Below are 24,132 nucleotides of genomic sequence, written 5' to 3' on the forward strand. Positions count from 1 at the left end.
ATCATCCCTCTGACTACAGAGCTCACACCACTAGATGGTTAATTAATTCCCTCGATGTTAACGTCACCGCTGCTCTGCTACGTCAGTGCCGATGTCAGTTCCCATTGCTTATGGGTTTTACAACCAACTCTGCGTGAATAACAGGTAAAGACCACAGTGAGAACCGAAACATTAATACAAAGTTGCTCTCATCCAGACAGGAAGGGAAACTCTACAATGCTGGCTGCGTTCAGACATGACCAGAAAATACGACTTCCTGATCATATTTATCTTTAAAATCTCTAAGGGATTTTTTTTTTTAAGCTTTTATAGAAATCAGCTGCAAAGTTATTGTAATGTTGAATTCTGCGACTTCTGTGGGGATGTTGATATCATGCAGAGGCAAGCAGCAGCATAATCAAACCCTCTGCTGGGTGGATCCGTTCGCATAACTCCTCTTTAATTCCTGGTGTCAAACAGGGTAAAGGCAGATTTGACTCATGTTCAGTCAGAATCAAATGAGAGGAGAGACGTCAGCACGCAAAACTGCTCCAAGGAATTGCATTAGAGAGGTTTGGATTGAATAAAATTAAAATAAATCATCCCTTCTTTCTTCACTGCACCTTCTTTCTAATCCCTGTGCAGTCTGCCATCAAATGACAGACCTCTTATTAAAGCTCCACATTTGATCACAAGTCTGTGCCAGAAATGTAATTTTCTTTCAAGATGTGGATCAGTCTCAGGTGAATTTCTCTTCCTGTCCCTATTGCTGTGTAGATTTTATCTTTCAACCAATATCTTCTCCCATTTCCTATCTCATGATATTTCATTTTATATTAAACTAGACTCTAAAAATACATAATCTGTGCTCTAATACCACAAGGTTTCTCCAAATAGAAAGTGTCTCTCATCGTAGGAAATGTTGATTTTTCAGATTCTGAGGGGTTTTATTTTTTTAAAAGTCTCCACAGTGGGGGGAGCTATTTTTCTATTACATCCTTGGGCGGTTAAGGAAGCTTGGGTGACTCATGCTTTTAATGTCAAACTGTGCACACGAGGGTCGAGGGCAGGTCAACTTTTCACAGTGTTCGCTGGCTTGCTAAAATCAAAGGAGAAATCTTTTTTTAAAGTCTGGAAGAAAAAAAATAGCAATCAGTAAAAACCACAAGAAAAGGGACTAAAAGCTTCCTTAAAAAAAAATCTCCAGTACCAAGCATGTGGCCGATAAATGCTGACAAAGTGTACTTTAGGCTTACAAAGAAACCCTGAAAACATCGGGATTGGTTTAAAGGAACACTGAAAAAGTGTATTCTGTTATACAAGACCAACAATAAAAGCAAAACACTGCAGTAAATAACAATACAATTCCCTTTAAATCCATCCCTGTGGCGAAACACGGAGGTGGCAGCATCATACTGTGGAGATTATTCAGTAGTGTAAAGGAAGCTGATCAGAGCTAGAGGGGGTATGAGGGGGATGTAATATTGGTTGATCATTGAAGAAAACTTGTTAGAGGCTAAAAAAGACTTGGCAGAGGCAAAGTCTAAATTAACTCTGCAGTTTCTATGGGATTACTTTTCTTCTTTTACAAACCGTTTAGTTCTGTCTAAAGCAGGTACTTCTGCGTGTTAAAAAGTAAATAAAGTTTATTTCTTATCTTTGTAAAGGCTTTATTTTAATTTCATTAAGTATTGCTGAGATGAATAAAATGTCAATATGATGGTTTAATGTATTTCCTTATTCCAGGACAGTCATCCTGGCAGCTGATTGGAGTTAAAACCTCACATTGAGGAACAGTCAGAACTGACCAACTCATGAGTTTAACAGGCTAAGCTGTAGAGTTCATAAAGCTAATATAAGATCCAAAAAAACTGGATTTATTTGAAGGCAAACAGAATTTCAGTCAGTTTTTCTGAAGACATGTTGACACCTATTTAGGAGTCTTTGTAATACGTATCGAAATGTCTTCAGAAAAACTGAGTGGAAATCTGTTTGCCTCCAATTCAACCATCATTTTTGGTGCTATGACCCCGATAACTGAGAATTTACACAAGCACTAAAAGAGGAAACTGTTTAACAGAATAACAAAGCTGTCAGGTTGGGTGGAGGTTTGAAGGGGACCCAAATGCTGAGACAGAAGCTGAGGGGATTTCTTGCAGATTTAAGGAGTAGTGGCAACAGAAGCATAACAGATAACTGATCAGGGAACACAGGAGCCAGAACAAAGGGGAACACATGGATTAAGAAGGGAATTAAGGAATTAAGAGAATCCAACACTAACTGCAGAGGAGGAGCATAAATACCACACATAACAAAGAATGGAGTAATCAACTAATTGGGAGCAGGTGTGGACAGGAGGATCTAGAAGGGAGCTATGGGAAAGAACACTGACACAAGGGAGTAAACAAGAAATACATAAGAACTCAAATGACACCAAATGGAAATGAAACCAATGACCTAGAAAACACAAAAAGACACAAATCAACTGAAAACTCAAAAAGAAAAATTCAACAGAACCAAAAAGTGCAGATACATGAAAAAAAAAACAAGTTTGTAGCATCAAAAAAATGTACTTAATAAACTTTTCCCTTCTGAAATCTTAGAATCCAAAAACAACATTTCTTTGGGCTACCAGGTTTCCACCTATAACACAGGGTGGGGATTAGGGAAGCCGCTGAAGTTGCTTCTAAATGATAATCCTGGGCATCATGAACCCCAGGCAGAAATAATCTGTCTGACATAGTATCATCAAACACTAAGGGGTCAGCCGTCTGTCCTCCAGCATTAAAAAATCCCTCATTAGCTGCAGTAATATAAAAACCACTGTCAGTTGAAGTAAAAGCAATGTGTAGTTGTTTATGATTGCACCTCTAACTGGGTTTGATGCATCATATAGTGGACAAACATTTTCTGATGATCATTTTTTGGATCTCTTTATACTCATCCCTCCCCTCCTCACATCAGCCATAAGATGCAGCAGTCCTCCTCCTCCTATTAATCCTTCTAAGCTCTTTTCAGTTTCTACAAAAGCATTTTTTAGGGTTTCTCTTGAGGTTCCCTCCTCTCCAGCCGGGTCTTTTGTTCCAACCAGGCAGGGGAACTAAATCAGCGGTTCACTTAAACGGCAGTACTGGGGGAAGGGGTAAAGGTGACGGCTTTTAAAACAGCTCCAACTGTAAATTATAGCAAATTTACACTGTGCCAGAGGTGTTCAAACAGCTTCATATGCTGTAGAGCTTTATTATGTTTTTGTAGCTCTATAGGCGCCCTCGATACAGTTGTTATGGAGAACAAAAAATGGGAGCATCAGTTCGTAACAGATGTAGTCTGGAATGGGCTGAGCAAAGACAGCGAGAATAAAAGGGTTATAAATCTGCAGGATTTAAATGGCTTTTTTAAACTTAAAAGCATTAAATGATAGAATTGCTTATACTATAGCACACAAGAGGTTTTGTCATTGATATCTACAGTTTGATATTTGAAGCATTTAGTCTCATTACAACCAAATAAACTAAATAGTTTTATAGAGTTTTTAGACCAAATACAAGGTCATGTATATTGGGGATAAAGAAGAAAAGTGATTTCTTTTTAATAAATAAAAATCCTTAAGCGGGACTTCAACTCTAACCCGATTAGTGGAATCAATTCCTTCACTTTTTCTATCTAAATTTCACCAATACTACTCTGACAGCAATATAAAACTCATAAGCATATGTATAACTTCAAAATAACGTTTATAGAATGTAAATAGCTTTTTAGAAGCTAAAGAAAATGTTAAAATGATTTGGAAAAAAACACATTTTAAGCGAAAGCCTTAATTATGTCACTTAACCTTCAATATTTAGATATTACAAATAAGTACCAGACAACAGAAGGAGAACTAATAAATAAACTTTGACTGAGATTCTGAAGATGAACATTTCAACATAAGTAACAAACTATACCCATACAACAGAAAAGGCCTTATAAACCAGCATCAGATGTTGGGTTTGACTTTTATTTTATTTTTATTCTTATTGTAGGTCTAATTTAACCCTCAGAGTAAATTTCAACCATCTTCACACAATTTATCCAAAAGGACACGATGTGTAGACATACTGCTAAAAGATTCAGATTTTCAACCATGTTCACCTGTTTATGAGGAAACACTAGGAATCTACAAAGCAGCATCTGTCGCTACACTTATGGCCTCTCATGGAAGATTTTATGTTATTTTCTCAGTGATTTATGTGGATTCTTGGTGCTTCAGCTTCCATCTGCACTCAGGCACATTCAGTCTCTTACAGACTTCAATGTTAAGTAAGAGAAAGCTGTGAAAATCTACTCCAGTGAACAGCTTCTTTTTCTGGAAACACAATCCAGATCATTATTTACACAAGTAGAGATGTGCAAGTAACAAACAACTTTTGGATTTTCTTTTGACTGCCTCAGCGAATAACTTGATGTAAGTTTTAAATACGTTAAAGAGTCTTCTCTTTTGATTTAGAAAACAGAACCTGTATAACACAGGAAATACAAATAAAATGCAGACATGGCACCAAAAACAGATGCTTAATGTAAGTCGTGCATCTCCAGGGGAGCTAATCTTTTTATATTTTTCAAAGCCAATGATATGTGCAAAATGGCATCTCAAAAACATGTTGCAATATTCTTGCCAAAACCCAATGAGTCTATAAAAAAAGAAACCACAGATTTTAAGCGGCTAGCAGCAGTGAAGGTTTATGGAGAACCCATAACAATATGATACTCGTCCCTCATTTATCTGTGTGTGAATGTGTTTGTGAATAGGGGAATTAATGTAATGTAAAGAGACTGAAGCCCCCTACGGTGGCCGGGAGGTGCGAACCAACATTAAAAAAACTAAAACACTTTTCAAGTTCCAAAAAAAATTATAATTTCAGAAAAAACAAATTTACGTTTAAAATAACACTTTTACAAGTTCCAAAACAAATGATCATTTGAGGAATTAAACTGGAAAGGGTGGGTACTAACTCTGAGGCTGAACCGGTCTGTTCATCGAGAAATGATCAGGAGCACCTTGAAAATGGTCAGATCCGCCTCTTTGGCTGCAATGCGCGCTCCCGACACAGGGGGAACAGACCGGTTCAGCCTCAGAGTTAGTACCCACCCTTTTCGGTTGAATTCCTCAAATGATAATTTGTTTTGGAACTTGAAAAAGTGTTTTAGATTTTGTAATGTTGGTTTGCACCTCCCGGCCACCGTAGTCCCCTGACCAGAAAAGATGCAATATCAGAACAACCAATGGCTATTTATTTGAATCTTTGGGCTCAATTTTTCTATTCCTCTTAAGTGCACCAACAGTAACCAACGTGAAAGAACGGCACCTGCATTGTCAAAAAGACTGGTCACTTTTCACATTAAATCATCTATATGAACATGAACTTAATGGTTATTTAGTGTGGAAGAAGCCATCACTTCAACTTTAACATAAAAAGTCAGATTGTTGTTTGCAAAGTCAGGGGTAAAGATCTTAATATATTTGGAGACATGTGCAGGGGTCTCATGAAATTAAGATTAAAGTGCACAGCCATGAGGACCATTGTTACACCGGGAGGAAAAATGGGAAGATGTAAACATAATCACTACTCTGAGATGTAAGAATAGCAGCATCTGTGAAAATATGCTGTAGATTATCAGTCATCCAGGCCATAGTCATTCCAAAAAAGTTAAAAAACAAACCACTGGACTTTGTTTTCCAAGTTTGAAAATACTGAAGCAGAATCTCGAGGTGCAAAAAATGTAAATCTTAATAAGTTATTTCTTCTTAAAATAAGAGCATTTATTCTTGGATTGAGAAGGTAAGTGAGACACTTTGCCAATGGAACAAGATAATTTACCTTTAAAATAAGAAAGAAAATGTATTGTCTTATTTCAAGTGCATTTTATCTAATTATCTTATTTTAAGAGTAAAAATACTCATTCCATTGGCAAGTCCTCTTACTTACCTACTAAAATTAAGGGTAAATATACTAAATTTAAGATATCTTTACTTATTTCTAGATTGTTTTTGCAGTGAAAGGTTAAAGCATGGGCACAGACGGGTCTTCAAACTGGGAATCACCTTAAATGAAACACCATACTGGTTTAAAAAAGAAGGAGACAACAAATGTTTCAGGGAGGCTATTTTTAACCCTGGAATTTTGTCCTATTGAGAATCTGTATGATGATAGAGCTGGAAACGATGAGACAGATTAAAATTTCTGAAACCTACCGTGATAAGATAAATTAAGGAGTAACAATGTTCGACACTAATTCTACTAATTACTATTCATTTGAATATAAAGAGAGTTTTAAGAAATCTCTCCCTCATTATTTTTGGCCTGGAGTCTTTATTGACAATAAGAATATTTATTTTAATTTGTGAAAAATGTTGTGCATCTATTTACTGTGTACTGTATCTAAACAAATGCTTTTAACTGTACATTAAACCATGTAGCCTGCTCGCACTGCAGCTTTACTGCAATGGGAGGTGATGTGACCCTGTGAAGACCTGAATGCTTTCATAGGAAGCCCGGGGCACCAGACGCTTTTTGAAATAAACATCTAAAGGGTCAGGCTTTGAAAGCATGCGGGGGTTGGTCTGTCCCTTTGCAGGCGCAAGTCACCAGCAGCTCGTGACATTTCAGCTGCTTTGGCGTCTCTCAGAGCATTCTCAGGCCCCAATAGAGAATTTGTTTATTTACGGCATTAAATGGCAAAAGTTGGAACATGGAGGTGTAGAGAACAAGAGGATGAAGGACCTTGAAGACAGAGGGGGTCAGAAATAAAAGTTTACAAGTTGAACAGGCCGGCAGTTCAAAAACCTGAAGTGATGTAACAATGGCAGGATGACTGAAATTCTGCAAAATGCAGTAATGGTGACATCCAATCAATGGTTTTTTGTGCAACACTTTCTGTCAAAGTAGGTTAAAATTGCTCTCTTTTTTTTTCTTTTCTAGAATAAGCTAAGTGACAGAAACATGGGCTTTGTGTTCTCCATTTGCTTTTCGTTTGTAGAAAGGCCTGGTCCACTGCCTTTGATTTTTATGAGTATTTTCTCCTATGGACAGAGCTGTTAATGGTACTTTTGCAAATAACTTTGTTTTCTTTTTGTTTTTCTGTCCTTTGAAAGGACCAATAATTAGTGATTTTGCGTTAACTGTACCTTTGTCCACTGATAGAGATACTTCTATTCTATTCAAATATTCTACAGATATTTGTTTGCAGACTTTGGTTCTGCGTATGTCATTGTTCTTTACAAACTGTGGAAAACATTGTAAAACATGGTGGCTAATGTAACCTGAATAGCCCCTGGATCAGTGTTTCTGTGTTGCTTTTGGGTGTGTGCTGTGGGTAGGCTACAAAAGGGAAATGCTGCAACTATAGAAAAAAGAGAACAGAAAAGTAAAAAAGCACTAACAATACTAAAACCTGCTACAAACACTAAGTTATGCTATCACACAAAGCTAACAGAAGTGCTCTAGATCACCAGGGGAAGAAAATCACCAACTGACAATGGATTATACCGGTAGTAACGGCATATATAGGATTTTCTGACAGCTTAAGTGTTGAACATGTCACAGTCTTGGTTCTGCTATGTTTTTTTTTTGAGTATTCAGTTTTACTTTGCTCCATGTTTTCTAGTTTTATTGATTTATTTCTTATTTTGTTGTGTTTTCTGGTTATATTTTAGGTTTTCAGGTTTTTATTTGTTGCCCGCTGTCACCCTCTAGTGTTCTCCTTTTTCCCTTGCTCCTTTCCAGTCTGCTATGTTCACACCTGCTCCCTATCTGCTCGTTAGTCCTCTCTTTGTTCAGGCTCCCATAAATACAATCCTTGTGCAGTTCCTCAGTGCTGGTTCCTTGTCTAATTTCATCCAACTCCGTCTCTATGGGCCGGATTTATCAAGATCCAATTTTGCGTGCAGTAATTTGTGCTTGCAAACTGGAATTTTGCGCGAGGGGCTGAACCATGGTTTGCGGGTGATTTAACAAGAGCGATTGCGTAACTGGTGGCAGGTGCAAAACTGTTGGAGACGCCCTATTTAAATGATGGTTTTGCGCGTTTTGTGGTTTGCGGCAAAGTAGTTTGTAGTTTGTGCAAACTAGTGCATTAAGAAATTTTAATCTTACAGTGACACCCCCAACCACTCCAAAAATATATATATTTATATATATATATATATATATATATATATATATATATATATATATATATATAAACTTTGGCAACCTTTATTCCCTAAGGTGGTATGTGGCTGAATTTCTACTTCACTGCAGTAAAAAAAAACAAAAAAAAAACCAGGTGATTTGTATCGGCCTGTAGAAATATGCACATACCAAATGGCTCACAAGAAATGACTGTGGATAAGATGACTGCGCGTACGCATCCCCGAACCACAGGCGCAAGGGGGAGGTCGGGGTTCTCTCCGGTAGGGCGTCAGGGCGACATGGCATTTAGAACGTCGGACAGCACTTCTGAAAAACGAGATTGGGAGATCCCAGATGCAAAAAAGTGCAATCTTGCAAGGAGTTTTGTGATATCTGGTATTGCGTGGGTCCTCCTTGTGGCTGGCTCCAAATCCATTCGGAGTTCCCCCAACAGCTCCAAAATGGCAATGCTGGATAAACGATATGTTTTGATGATCGTTTCCTCGTTCATTCCAAAAATATTCACACGGAGTGAAAAAATGCGTTCTCTGCGTCTCCTTGCTTCATTTCCATGTCTCCTTCTTGCGACAATAACCGCTGCCATGTGTGCGCAATTACGCATACAGACCATTTGCACCTTCTTTTGAAACGTGTTAAATATAGAGTCAGATACCGTCAGCAAAATTGCTTTCAGGTTTGATAAATCACTTTGCGAGTGCTAAATTAATATATTTACATGTTCTCCTCCCACAAGACGCACTTTTGCGTGTAAACGCCCCATATTGCATATTCATTGCAGAAAAAGTACTAAATGGATAAGAGTCGCTATTTAGCACGTTTTAAAGACCAAATCCTTTTAGCACGCTGTTGATAGATCAGTTTGTACATCTTTTAGCGTGCGCAGTGAAATAGCTCACGTTTTTATACACGCAAACCTTTGATAGATCCGGCCCTATGAGTCTTACCTCGCCATGATTGTTTTACCCTGATGCCCCCATGGTTTCTGGTTTAACTTTTTGGGGGGTTTTTGGATTCCTGCCTCAGTTGTTTGTTTACCTCGCATTAAATCTACAAAAACTCACCTATGCCTCCCTGCCTCTGCATTTGAGTCCTCAAACCGCAACCAAATCCTGACAGAACAAAATATCTAAATGAAAACTTTTCTCTTCTATTGCCTTCAACTGTCCTCTTACCATCTATGTTTATGCTGATTATATGTTCTATAGACGGTAATTCACAGTTATGTCTATGTTGAATGTCTGGTCCCATTTGAGTTAATGATATTCTTGGAACCCACCTGGAACACTTCACAAATGTGGAGTTTGTTAACTCTTCTAAACTTGTATTTGTTTTTTCAACTTGTAGCCTTTTACCCTTTAGCATGTGTTATGTGTGTTAGCATAATAATGCGTTTGTAGCAGGTGTTGTATTTGCAGAGTATGAATTTGCAGCCCATTTGTACTTTGCTGCTCACGGTTTTCTGTGATTACAAAATTTTATTTTTCCTTTGCATGTTTTTTTGTGTTTGTTTATACAACTGCTGTTTTTTGCAAATCCGCTCTGAGTTTGCAGTCATACTTTTGCATATTTGCTGTGCTTTTATGTATTTGTAGTGTGTTTGCACCCCTCAGTGACACCCAGAAGGAGTGAACTGTGCACGTCAATGACTAAGTGCAATCTAATGGCTTTCCTTCATTAAAAAGAACGCTTTTTAGCAATGAATAATCAACTCAACTTGACTAAATTGTTTGATTACTTTGAATAATTGACAATGCATGCTTCTGACTTGGAATCTGTCTAGTTGTCTATTTGAATTTCCTTCTTTTGTAAAGTGCCTTTAGTCTGCATGTGTCTTGAATGGGCACTACATAAGCAAACTGAACTGAGCTAAAAATAAAAAGCAAGGACACAAAACTACCCAACTGTACAGGAGTACTCTGAAATAAAGACAAAGGCCTTGGAAAATGATTCAGTTGTCAAAAGTGTAGCAGATTTGGGGATAGAATTAGCCTCTGAATATGAGCCAAGATGCTGTTATATTATAACAGAACCAGTTTACAGTTTCAAAATATTGAATTTTAAAAATAAGACTTTAGTATAATTGACATGAATTAGACATTCAGTTACTTCACAAATATGAAACAAGACAAGGGGAGAAATGTAGCAAAGATAGTAGCTTTACTAGCAACTTGAAGAGGAAAGCCAGTCTTTGTTTAACAATCAAAGCCTATTATTTTCCCTCTTCTGAACAGGTGGCTAGAGGCTACAGGAAAAGACAAGGTCATATGTTAATGAAGGTAAAAACCCACAAACATACACAATCAACCACAGGAGTGAACAAATCCCCTCAAATGCAGACTAATGGTGTTTATGCATGCACATAGAGATTGGACTATGTCTCTCTAGCCTGCTTCTAATATGCAAAAAATATCTATTCACTATAAATATTCTGTGCATAGAGTTCAGTGCACAATAAAAATTTTAAAGTTGGCCAATTTGTTCCTCAATTTCACAAATAGAGAGTCGCAATTTTCTAATCACAGCCACAGATTTTTTTTTTATCCAACTGTACGATAAACTTGAAAATTAATTGCAGCTTTTTTCTTCAGTAGCAGATATGGTCAGAAACATGTTCCTATCAGAAACTGAATATGAACTCCCCAGAGTGAACCTCTGGAAAACTAGAAATTAAATGTATGAGTTTAAAAGCAAATTCCACTGAAACTGAATGAAAATTGAGTATAAATATTTTAAGATTCACAAACTTGATTTTAAACTTTGTTTTATTGTACTAAAAATCAGTTTGACAAATTTTACTTGCAGTTCTAGAGTGTAATATCAACTCTACAGTTCAGTTTGTTTGGGGGGTTTTCTGCTGCCACACTTCCTTGAGAAAGACAAAGTAATCAAACACAGATTTATATCATAACCAATGAAAAGGATGCAAAACTCTCAGCTTTGTATTAAATTCATTACACACATAGGAAGTGTCACCTAAAGAAATATTATTGCATATCACTTTCCATGCAGGATGATATGTTTTTTTTCATGCAGTAATATATTTCAATAGCTGTTTGGAACAGACTCCTGTCGTGTGGAGCCAAAAGTTTTTGTTAATTTCAAATTTATTATATACCTCTTCAATTTCATTTTCAGGAAAACAATAAAATCAATGATTTTGAATTTTGCATGGGTTGATTCACTTTTGACAAATCAATTTCAGTTTCTGATGGTGCAGATTTGTGCCCATTGGCAGATTGCATGGCTGGCCAAAAAATTTCCTTTTATATCTACTTGCATTAAAGTTGGAGAAGGGAGTCAAAGACACAACTGTATCAGAAAACATTTAAATACATTGATGTTATGTTACATCTGGGGTCTGCTGATCATGTCATCAAAGGCTGCTTGAACAGTCTTTTGTTGTCATGGTGATAAATTTACCAGTGCATCTAGTAGAGACATAAGAAAATGCTGAAGACTATATGATTTAGTTTTACATTCTAAACAAATTAAGTGGTTTTTCTGTAAAGATGAATATTTTAATAAATACAATCATACAGCTCTGAGCCAATTGGCAGAAGCTAAAGCTAAAGGGTTGACTTTCATCTGATTTTTCTTTACTTAAACAACTTTAATTAGATCTGCAACATATGTAATGATGTTTAAAGGTTTCTATCCCTTTTAGGGATAGTAATAATTTGTTGACCTTATCCAACTAATTTTATTTATATAACAGACAGTGATGATGTAATTAAAATGAAGGGTTAGGGTCAGAAAACAATAAAAACCTTTAAACATTTATTTCTTCATCAAAAACAAAAAAACATAACAAAGCAAAACGGCTTATAATTTCAACTATTATACAATTGTTAAACAACAATTAATTTAGAGGCATTTTCTTCATAATTTTGTTTCTTATGGTTTTTAAAATCGAAGTGTCAGCATCCTGAGCAAAGACACTGAGTTAGCAACCAGTACGTTAACAAAATTGAACAGTTAGCCAGTAGCTACAGTTTAGCGGCTAAATAGGCACATTCCTCCTTGAGCCAAAATCAGTTTTAAAGCATGCAAATTTTCGTTCAAATTTATTAGATGAACACAAAAATTATTTAAATAAAATATGGCTTTTTTATATTTCAGTATGAAATGCAGCTTTTATTTAAGAAGACATTAGATGTTCCTTTGAGAACATTAGCTAGCTAACAATTTCAAGAAGACCAATGGTTTAAAATTTGGATCCCAAGGCCTGAATTCCTAAAAAAACTTTAGATGGATTTCTGCTTCAACACAAAATAAACAATTATTAATGAGGAGGACCCTTAAGAACCAGACTTCATGATGAGAAGTTAAGAACCAGGAAGGCATCTTAAGCTGCAGGATGCTGGTCCTTAAAAAAATTATTTTGACAGACTGGTCACTGTCATGACCTTGGCCCTGATAGCTGGATTTGGCTCATCTCTTCCACCTACTTAGCTCCGCCCAGCGCTCACTGTCACTCATCAGATCCACCTGTTCCTGTTTCTTATTTAAGCTGACTGTTCCCAGCCATCAGTGCCAGATTATTTAGGCTGTGTGTGAGAGTTTTCTGGCGAACGTGTGTGTTTCTGCTTATCTGATTTTGACAAGTTTCTGCCTCTTGACTTGAGTACTGTTTGCCGTGGTTCTGCTCTGTTTATCTGATCTTTCTTCGGACTGTTACCTTGGTTCTACCTGCTTACAACCTTGGAGATCTGTCTCCTGACCCCTGCTTGGGTACTCCTTCGGTACCTCTTTGGTTCTCTGATCTTCTAGACTGAAAACCTGCTCCTGCCTTGACTCTGACTTTGAATTCTCCCTCCGAATAATTCAGCTACTCCGCGTCTGCTGGCTTCTGCTTTTCAGTCTTCTCTGCTTCTCTTCTGGAACTCTGGTGGCGCCTCCCGCCACATGCTGCGGAGAAACAATCCTTATGGATTCCACTCCTTCCTCTGGGCTCAGGCTGAACTCTTAACCAGGTTAGTGACTCACATGCTCCTTATTGTTTCCAGTCTGAATTTCGTGAACACTAACCTGAGTTTCCACCTCTACAGAGTATCCAGAGATTCTGCCCCAAGCAGTTAATAAACTTGCTTGGAAAACACTCTGATTGGTCTGCTTTAATTCTGGGTCCTTTGTTCTGAGTTTGTGACAGGTCAAATATAAAGCTTTGGAGAAATTTAATGCAAAGACATGGATCAATAATAGCAACAGCCAGTATGCCCACCCTCCTGAGATCCATAGCTCAGGTGGAAGCTATGCAGGCTTCAAAAATATGTCGGTAATAGAAACAGAGCAAGAAAACTTTAGTGTTAAAGAAACACTATCAGAAGTACAGTGTTTAGTTTGCCCTCAGCCATTTTTTGTTACATAACTGGGGTTTAAACTACCACGCAATAGTTTTTTCTAAAGAGGTTAAGAAAAACAGCTAAATATACAACCAAACTGCCATTTAGTCCTCCAATGTCGACTATAATAATTTTATCCGGTGAACCTTCTGTGAGTCGTTAATGTCTGGTTTCTGGGGAAACGAGCCCTGTTTTTGTGAGACATCACTGCTTCCATAAAGAGTGAAATTTATGTGCCTAATATCTGTGAAATGATGGATTTACGTTTATTTTTTTCAATGCTGTGGACATGATGAACGCCTTCAATGAAATGTGGGAGAGAAAAAAAAAAAGAAAAAACATTTACTGTAGGAGGAAAAGAGTGTTTGAATAATTAAGTGAAAGCAATGAGTGATGAAACATAATGAATTGGAACCAGCTATTAAATATCTAATTTGTTGGAGAGCAGATTATTATTTTTGAGGAAAAAATCACATTGTTACTGAGCAAAAATATGAGTACTCACATTAAAACATAAGGTCTATTATTAAGACAGTATTGTGGTCAAAAGTTTTTTTTTATAATATGGAACCAAAGAGGCTTTAATTAAACAGCAGCTGACAGATTTGTCAAAACAAACCAAATCTTTAGTCTTTATAAGCATTTTGCTGCATATTACAGAACTAATAGGTTTTTAGTTTAAAAAGCAAAAATAATATATATTTTTATCATATCTGAATGCTAATTTTGCATTTAGCATCTGTTGGAAAATATCAAAATGATGACTCAGGCCTGCTTGCTCATGTCTTTTTTTTGTTCCTTTCCGAGAATGCTGAAGCTACAGGTTCATTCTTAAACAGAAATGGAAGTTCAACAGGAAGTGGATCTTGAAAACATTTCTTAGAAGCCTGAACAATTCACTAACAACAGCAAGCTTACAAAAAGTGAGACTCATCTGGCTCAAAGAGCACTTTTTATGTGGAGCACTTTACTTAATTAAAAGTTTAAAAGGAAACATTTTTAACTAAAAAGTAAGGTAAATCTTCCAAGCATTACTCACAAAATACAGCAATAAGTCTGAATTATATTCCTAACAGCCATGACATCAGCACAAGTGCCCCAGGAATAAAATAATGTCCTCCAGTCTCTTCTGGACAAATTTATTCAAACTATCCAATGAGTCAGCATCAGTTTGACAATATCTGGATGACAGTCAAAAACCACAAGCATTTGATACATCTCTATATTCTGTCCATAATTAATCAAATTTAGATTTTAACTAATCATAAACGATAGACCAGCAAATTTAAGGAAGTATAATTTAACATTTAATTTGAGATAATTTTTCTTAACTTAAAGATGTAAAAAAGAAAAAAAAGAAAAAAAGGGAATGTAATTATTAATTTAATTGGTAATCATCAATGCCTGATTTGCTGGGTTAAAAAGGTACTGATATAACCTCACCCGTATAGGAGCAATAATTCAAGTGTTAAAGCAACTGGACACGCAAAAAGCTAATTTTGACAGTGACTGAAAACAGGTCAGTTTCTCTTCCAAAGGATCAACAAGGCAATTCAAATATGTCTTCTTGGCTGAGCTGATAACTAAAGAGAAAACATCCATATATTTATCAGGAAACAGAAAATATGCGCCAGAGGGTATCAGCTGGTACTAATTCTGAATTACCAGGAAGAGCTGCTGCACAGATATGCAGACACTTGTTTATTTAAATGAGCTGCAGAGTTTCTCAGAACTATGCAGTTTTTTTACCATTACTGGAAAAACTGATCCAACTTGTAAAATGGTGTTGTAAACACTTAATGACTTTTTTTTTTATCACTTATTGGAAAACCTTCATGCAAACTGAGGCAGAAGCTGAAATGATTTTTATTACGGTAAGTAAAATAATAATTAATGGTTCAACTTTAGACAGAATTATCTATTCCAATAAATAAAGCATGCATGAATCCAGTTATGTGAACTGTTCTTGCATTGCAGGGAATCTCCTTTTAAGTACTTACAGGTGCTGGTCATAAAATTAGAATATCATGAAAAAGTAGATTGATTTCAGTAATTCCATTTAAAAAGTGAAACTTGTATATTATATTCATACATTACATACAAACTCATATATTTCAGATGTTTATTTTGTTTAATTTTGATGATTACAAATGACAACAAATGAAAATCTCAAATTCATCATATCAGAAAATTAGAATATTGTGAAAAGGTTCAAAATTGATGGCCCCTGGTGCCACACTCTAATCAGCTAATTAACTCAAACCACCTGCAAAAGCCTTTAAATGGTCTTTCAGTCTAGTTCTATAGGCTACACAATCATGGGGAAGACTGCTGACTTGACAGTTGTCCAAAAGACGACCATCGACACCTTGCACAAGGAGGGCAAGACACAAAAGGTCATCGCTAAAGAGGCTGGCTGTTCACAGAGCTCAGTGTCCAAGCACATTAATAGAGAGGCGAAGGGAAGGAAAAGATGTGGTCGAAAAAAGTGTACAAGCAAGAGAGATAACCGCACCCTGGAGAGGATTGTGAAAGAAAACCCATTCAAAAATGTGGGGGAGATTCACAAAGAGTGGACTGCAGCTGGAGTGAGTGCTTCAAGAACCACCACACACAGACGTATGAAAGACATGGGTTTCTGCTGTCGCATTCCTTGTGTCAAGCCACTCTTGAACCACAGACAGCGTCAGAAGCGTCTTGCCTGGGCTAAAGAGAAACAGGACTGGACTGCTGGTGAGTGGTCCAAAGTCATGTTCTCTGATGAAAGTAAATTTTGCATTTCCTTTGGAAATCAAGGTCCCAGAGTCTGGAGGAAAAGAAGAGAGGCACTTCATCCACGTTGCTTGAAGTCCAGTGTAAAGTTTCCACAGTCAGTGATGGTTTGGGGTGCCATGTCATCTGCTGGTGTTGGTCCATTGTGTTTTCTGAGGTCCAGGGTCAACGCAGCCACATACCAGGAAGTTTTAGAGCACTTCATGCTTCCTGCAGCTGACCAACTTTTTGGAGATGCAGATTTCATTTTCCAACAGGACTTGGCACCTGCACACAGTGCCAAAGCTACCAGTACCTGGTTGAAGGACCATGGTATCCCTGTTCTTAATTGGCCAGCAAACTCTCCTGACCTTAACCCCATAGAAAATCTATGGGGTATTGTGAAGAAGAAGATGCAATACACCAGACCCAACAATTCAGAAGAGCTAAAAGCCACTATTAGAGCAACCTGGGCTATCATAACACCTGAGCAGTGCCACAGACTGATCGACTCCATGCCACGCCGCATTGCTGCAGTAATACAGGCCAAAGGAGGCCCAACTAAATACTGAGTGCTGTACATGCTCATACTTTTCATGTTCATACTTTTCAGTTGGCCAACATTTCTATAAATCCTTTGTTTTTATTGGTCTTCAGTAATATTCTAATTTTCTGATATGATGAATTTGAGATTTTCATTTGTTGTCATTTGTAATCATCAAAATTAAACAAAATAAACATCTGAAATATATGAGTTTGTATGTAATGTATGAATATAATATACAAGTTTCACTTTTTAAATGGAATTACTGAAATCAATCTACTTTTTCATGATATTCTAATTTTATGACCAGCACCTGTAATCATGAAAGCACAAGAACAAGCAGGAGGACTATGTTGTTTACAACTCATGCTGTGATCTCCTCTGAGATGCAGCCTCTGTCAAAGAGTAAAAAAGCAGAGATTATAGGATGGAGGGGGGGAAGCTGCAGAAAAATTCATCACTGAAGGTTTGAAAACACACCAAGGGCGAATACAACTTGAAAACCAGCTTGCAATCACAGCTGATTGCAGATCAGGTGTTGGATTTTTCTTCCTTTCTTTTTTTTTTTTTGCGGGACTATGACGACAAATTAGGGAACCATTAAAAGGGAGATATCCTGCTGCTTCTCTCCTCAGCTATTTCCTTGTTTGTGGACTGAGGATGGCTGCTGGCATGACAGGAAGGGCCTCATTGTGCTTCAGCATTGAGGTTACGTAAGATCTCGGCATGCAGACATGGACACACAGAGGGTCATGATGCACAGACTCGGCACAACAATGCAGATCTTGACTGGGATGTGTCTGCAGGACGTTTTAAATGCGGCAGCTGAGATTGTGGTGATCAGATAAAGACAGCTGTTTTGAGATCTCAAAAAACAGTAATGTCCATTTTATTTATTCACATTGAGCTAAAACACCAATCAAAATAGTAATACAAAAAAACACAGTTTTGGAATTACAAAGCAATAAAAATAAAGCCGGCATTCCTCAGGTGTTACTCATGTTGCAAAGGCCAAAGGCACGCATGCACCTAAAATTAAACGTGGTGAAACTTGTCTGACTCAACCTTAAACTGCTTGAAAAATGACTTCCTTAACTGTAAGCGGGTGTAAGCACTTTACAACACAACTGTAGTGCTTAACTTTCTTTTTTTAAAACCTCAAAGCCTGTTAAAAAAAAAAAACTAAGTATGCTTAAATAAGAGGTCTCAAAGTTGTTTTAGGATTATAAACCACACTTGTGAAGAATTAGATGTTTACTTTAGATAAGGAACTTCATAAAGTGTAAATACCAAGACGAGAGAGGCAGGTTTTCCTCTACTACAGCAGAGATAAAACAAACAACAACACGTCAAGTATGTAGTAAACTAAAAAACAGAGAATTTAAAGGTGTAACAATTCCAGATCTACCTCAGTCACATAGATGAGCGGGATGGCGCTGTAGTTCTTCCTCATCCCTCCTCTCCCTCAGAACCTGAGGTCAAGGTGCATGGAAGTGGATGCAGCCGCAGACCTCCCGAAGACCCCTGCAGATCACAGAGCTCCCGTCAGGCGCTCTGAAGCTTCAGGACAAGCCTCCTACAGAGCAGGAGCTCGTCTCTGTGGCTGTCTGCTCTTGTGTGCAACAGTCTTATTGTGAAATCTTGCTCTCCTTGTGGCAGCAGAAATCAGAATCAAACCAGCAGCACCTCTAATGCTCAAATTCCTCTGCAAGAGGTGCGTTTCCAACATTTATAGCTATATAGGACTCTCTAGGGTAAAGGCAACCTTAAGAGGAGGCAGAGAAGGTCTTTTTGTGATCCCTATCAGACATCAGGCTTAGATTTGAACAGGGAGGCAGAAACCTGCCAATCAGGAGCAAGCCGGCAGAGGATGAAGAGGAAGGAGAGATGTTTTAGGGAAATGAATGAACGCAAATGTGAAGTTAGTGCAGGAGTCATTCCCTAAGGGACACACATTTTTCTCAACAGGACAGGCAGAGCTAATCAGCACAGCAGATAACAGACTGTATGTTTACGTGCCTGGACTCTGCACTCCCTCTAAGGCTCAAAGGGACATTCTGTTCAAACTGAGAAGAAGCCTTGATGCTGTTTTTTTTTTTTTTGTCATCCAGCCAACTGAAATGATGATAAACAAGCGTTATTTTGAGCATCCTTTATCTTTTAGTTCTTAAACATTCCCAAGGAATTACTGTGCTGTAGGTAAGCCACTTTGAATCCATGTAAGGATATCCACTTATCCACTCAAACACTTCTTTAAATCTCCTTCAAAATAGAAAACATAAGAGAAAACAAAATCAAAGAAAGGAAGATACATGTTAAGTTTCATAAGAGAGGAAATTGCACATAAAAATAATACCTATTATTGACATTTTAAAGCAAATGAAACTGCAGCAAAAAGTAGCATCTGTCATGATGGGTATCAGGGAGGCCCAATATGCAGAACACTGACGACACGGATGGAAAGTTTAACAGAGTTTATTGGCAAATTCACACATATAATAAAGACTGATGCAATGGTTCTGGGCTGGGACCGGTTCACTGGCGTCTGTGAGAAAGACAGTTTGGTTAGCGAAGGCTTGGTTGAGACTTGACTGATTGTGTTCAGGTTTGTACCTTGATGAACGTAGAGGAGGCTTTGGGAGCGGAACTGTTGGGTCCGGAGAAAGCTTGGGTTGGCAGAGTCCTTAAGCTGTTTCAGCGTCTTACTTCTAAAGGCTGTTTTGACCTTGGCTTGTGTTTCCAGCTCGGTATCCAGAGCTGCTAGGAAATCCAGAGAGTGAGTCTTCAGGTTTGGCTCGGAGGGCTGGCTCGGCAGGTTAAGCTCTTCCAGAGCTTCACAGGAGAAAGAACAGGAAACCAACTGATTAAGACACTGCGGCGTCGAGGCAAGGTCTGAAGGCAGCTTAAGTAGTCCAGGTCCTCCAGATGAGATCATCAGCTGCAGGTGTGCAGAGCAGCTCAGCAGGGAGGATCCAGGGCGGACTCTGATGGAGAAAAGGTGTATTTCTCCAGCTCCCAACAGTACCCCCCCCTCAACGACCGCCCCTTGGCGGTGCGGAAAAGGTAGACGGGAGGGAACGCTCATACTCCTCGATGAGAGAAGGGTCGAGGATGTATGAACCAGGAACCCATTGTCGGTCCTCCGGACCGTAGCCCTCCCAGTCGACGAGGTACTGCCAACCGCGACCTTCCGACGGGAGTCCACGATCCGGCGAACGGTGAAGGCCGGATGGCCATCGACTTCCAGGGCGGGTGGAGGGGAGTCGGATGGAGGGCAAATGGGACTAGAGATGATTTGTTTAACCTGGGAGACGTGGAACGTAGGGTGAATCCAGAGTGTCGGGGGAAGTTGAAGACGGACGGCGGAGGGGTTGATGACTCGAGTGATCTTGTATGGGCCGATGAATCTCGGGGATAATTTGCGGGGGATGTCCCGCAAATTATCCCGACCTTGTACTCGGGGGCTGGACGTCTCTTGGGGTCAGTGAACCTCTTAGAGGACTCAGAGGAACGGTTGAGTGCTTGGATGGTCTCTCTCCAAACACGCTGGCAACGACGGATGTGGTGATTGACAGTCTTCACCGATATCTCTCTCTCGTCAGCAGGGAAGAGAGGTGGTTGGTAGCCGAGGCTAACTTGGAAGGGAGACTGACCGGTAGATGCAGACTTGAGTGAGTTATGGGCGTATTCTATCCAGGTGAGATATTGACTCCAATCGGTGGGATTATTGGAGGTGAGACAGCGGAGGGTGGATTCGAGGTGTTGGTTCATCCTCTCAGTTTGACCATTTGACTGGGGATGATAGCCAGAAGTTAGTGACACTTTACAATTTAGAGCAGAACAGAAAGCCTTCCAAACCTGTGAGACAAATTGGGGACCACGATCTGAGAGGATGTCCTGGGGAATACCATGGAGGCGAAAGACGTGCTTGATCAGCAACTGGGCGGTTTGATAGGCCGTAGGAAGCTTTCTGAGAGGGATCAGATGACAAGATTTGGAGAAACGATCTACGATGGTTAAAATAGTTGACATACCTCGAGACTCTGGGAGACCAGTGACGAAATCGATGGCAATATGGGACCAAGGACGTGAGGGCACAGGGAGCGGTTGCAGCAAACCGGAGGGTGGCTAATGAGAGGCTTTGTTGTGTGCACAGGTGGAGCAGGCAGACACATATTCCTTTACATCTCGATGCAAAGTGGGCCACCAAAACCGTCTTGAGATCAGTGAAACTGCTCGGCTCACTCCCGGATGAGCAGAGAATCTTGCCGAGTGCATCCAATGAATGAGACGAGACCTAACAGACGAGGGGACATAGGTACGGTTAGGTGGTCCATTACCTGGGTCAGGTTCTGTGGCCAGGGCAGCGTTGATTAAATCTGTTATCTCCCAAGTGACCATTCCAACGGTACATGAGGCAGGGAGGACAGGTTGGGGTGACTCAGGTTGATCCACAGCGTAGAGACGAGAGAGAGAATCGGGCTTGGTGTTCTTAGATCCAGGTCTGTAGGAGATAATGAGATTAAAACGTGAAAAGAAGAGAGACCACCTTGACTGTCGAGGAGTAGCTTGTTTAGCGGACTGGATGTAGGCGAGATTCTTGTGGTCAGTCCACACCAGGACTGGATGCTCTGCTCCTTCGAGCCAGTGTCTCCACTCTTCCAAAGCCAACTTAATGGCCAAAAGTTCTCAGGCCCCAACGTCGTAGTTGTGTTCTGCGGGAGAGAGTTTATGGGAAAAGAAGGCACAGGGATGGATTCGTTGATCAGAGTCAAGTTTCTGAGACAAAACTGCCCCTACACCGGAGTCAGAAGCATCAACCTCTAGGATAAATTGCTTAGATGGATCTGGTTGGATTAGGACTGGAGCTCTGGAAAACAAGGTTTTGAGTTTGTCAAAAGCTGCTTGTGCCTCAGGGGACCATCGAAAAACTCTCTTGGAAGAAGTTAATGCAGTTAATGGGAGGGCGGTTTGGCTATAATTTCTGATGAACCTCCGGTAGAAATTAGCGAAGCCCAAAAATCTTTGTAGCTGCTTACGGCTTTCTGGAACGGGCCATTCTAAAACAGCTTTTATCTTCTCTTCAGAAGGCTTAACCTGCCCGCCCTCGAGCTCAAACCCCAAAAAGGTAACTGAAGATTGGTGAAACTCACATTTTTCAGCCTTTACAAAAAGTTTATTCTCTAGAAGTCTCTGAAGAACCAGGCGGACATGTCTCTTATGTTCAGATAGATTCTTGGAGTAGATCAGGATATCATCAATGTATACGAATACAAACACATTGAGAAAGTCTCTGAGGACGTCGTTCACTAGGGCCTGAAAACATGCGGGGGCATTTGTTAAGCCGAAAGGCATGACCAAATACTCTAACTGGCCCAAAGGAGTCTTAAATGCCGTTTTCCATTCATCTCCTTCACATATCCTAAGGAGATGATAGGCATTTCTTAAATCGAGCTTTGTGAAAACGGTAGCTCCTTGTACAGGCTCAAAGGCTGAGGCGAGAAGAGGAAGAGGATATTTGTTTTTGATAGTGATTTGGTTCAGGCCTCTATAATCTATACAGGGTCTCAAAGAACCATCCTTTTTTCCAACAAAGAAAAATCCTGCGCCCAACGGGGATGAAGAAGGGCGAATAATTCCTGCAGCTAGCGACTCGTTAATGTATTTTTCCATTGTTTCACGTTCTGGTTTGGAAATGTTATAAAGTCTACTGCTGGGTAACGGAGCACCGGGTAATAACTCGATGGCACAGTCGTATGGTCTGTGTGGTGGAAGGGACGAAGCACTGACCTTACTGAAAACAGGAGCCAAATCATGGTAATCAGGGGGTACCGGAGTGAGGTCAGGGACGTCCATCTCCCCCCCACCTCTAGGGGACCCCACAGCGGGAGCTGCAGAACGGAGGCAGGTCTCGTGACACAATGTGGACCAGGACTCCACATGACGATCGGCCCAATTAATATGGGGATTATGCTTCTCCAGCCATTCATAACCCAGTACCAGTGGGGAACATGCGGATGAAAAAACAAAGAAGGTTATGGACTCTCGATGGTTACCTGAGATTAGAAGTTCAAGGGGTTGAGTTTGGTGGGTGACTTGATGAAGTTTTTTCCCATCAATCGCAGAGACTCTGAGAGGCTGGGTTAAAGGAACCGTAGCAATTTGGAGCTGTTGGACGAGATCAGAGTCTATTAAATTACGTTCACATCCAGAATCAATGAAGGCTGAAAGAGAGAGGCTCTGGTCGAGGAAAAACAACGTGGCAGGGAGCAAAAGACGAGGAGGTTTTTCATTTTCTTCATGGCCCGTCAGACTCCTCAAAACCTCTGACGGGCCCCGGCTTTTGATCTTTCTGGACAGGAAGCAATGAAGTGTCCACTCTCACCACAATAAATGCAAAGTCTGCCCAAAAATCTCCTTTGCCTTTCCTCAGGAGACAACCTTGTGTGTCCAACCTGCATCGGCTCCATCTCAGTTTCTCCAGGATGAGTAGCCTGAACAGGCAAAGGGAGAGGCTGGCTCTTTGGCTTTGGTCTGGATAACTGTTCTGTGGGGGCAGAAACAACAGTCACGTTATTAGAGGCGGGGGCAGAGGAAAATAACGCCAAACTCTTATGTTTGCGGCTGTTTCTGGCCCGAATCCGGTTGTCCAGTTTTATAGTTAATTGAATTAGTTCTTCGAGTGTAGCCGGTTCATCACGGGTAGCCAACTCATCCTTAATATTTTCGTTTAATGCCTCGAAATAAGCACTCTTTAATGCACCCTGGTTCCATCCGGAAGCAGCTGCTTTAACCCGGAAATTTATAGAAAATTCGGCCACAGAAGAATTTCCCTGTTTTAAATGAAGCAGTGCTCGAGAATCAAGGGTTTGGTCAGTGTCTTGATTGAATACCTGGGAAAATTTAGAAACGAAATCTGAATAGTGACAGCTTAAGCTTTCATCTGAGGCAAATCTGGCTTGAGCCCAAGCCAGAGCTCTTCCTGTTAACTGGGAAAGGATAAACGTTATTTTCTTGTGGTCCGTGGGAAAACTGGCAGAAGAGTTCTGAAAAATGAGACGACATTGAAATAAAAATCCCTTACAATCAGTTACGTTACCAGAAAACTTCTCTGGGAGACTTGGGCGGAACTCGGATGACGTCACAGCCGGTGACCTCGGCGGAGGAACTGGACCTGGAAATGGTTGGGTTACTGGAGCGGGATTAGCATTACCCACGTAATTAGCGTAGTTTTGAAGCATATGATTATGCATATCAACCAGACGGTACAACTCACGGATGGTCTGAGTTTGTCCTTGTATTTGGACATCTTGTTCATGCAATCGGCGGAGGAGATCATCTGCTG

At 39.7% G+C, this 24,132-nt stretch overlaps 1 protein-coding gene across 2 annotated transcripts in view; it reads right to left on the bottom strand.

The window, feature by feature from the left end:
* LOC119793177 (transmembrane and coiled-coil domain protein 3-like) overlaps nucleotides 1-24,132 on the bottom strand; it is an 83,589-nt gene that overhangs the window by 55,771 nt on the left and 3,686 nt on the right. The window contains exon 1 of one of the 2 annotated variants that reach the window (XM_038300200.1): nucleotides 18,196-18,563. The exons of the other annotated variant lie outside the window; for it this stretch is intronic. Within the exon in view, the coding sequence (XP_038156128.1) occupies nucleotides 18,196-18,240 (45 nt within the window). The 5' untranslated portion in view covers nucleotides 18,241-18,563. Of the gene's footprint in view, nucleotides 1-18,195; nucleotides 18,564-24,132 lie in introns of those variants that run through there. 2 annotated transcript variants of the gene reach the window in all.

The sequence above is a fragment of the Cyprinodon tularosa genome, unplaced genomic scaffold (genome assembly GCF_016077235.1).
Source record: "Cyprinodon tularosa strain WSP-4 unplaced genomic scaffold, ASM1607723v1 ctg442, whole genome shotgun sequence".
NCBI classification, from domain to species: domain Eukaryota; kingdom Metazoa; phylum Chordata; class Actinopteri; order Cyprinodontiformes; family Cyprinodontidae; genus Cyprinodon; species Cyprinodon tularosa.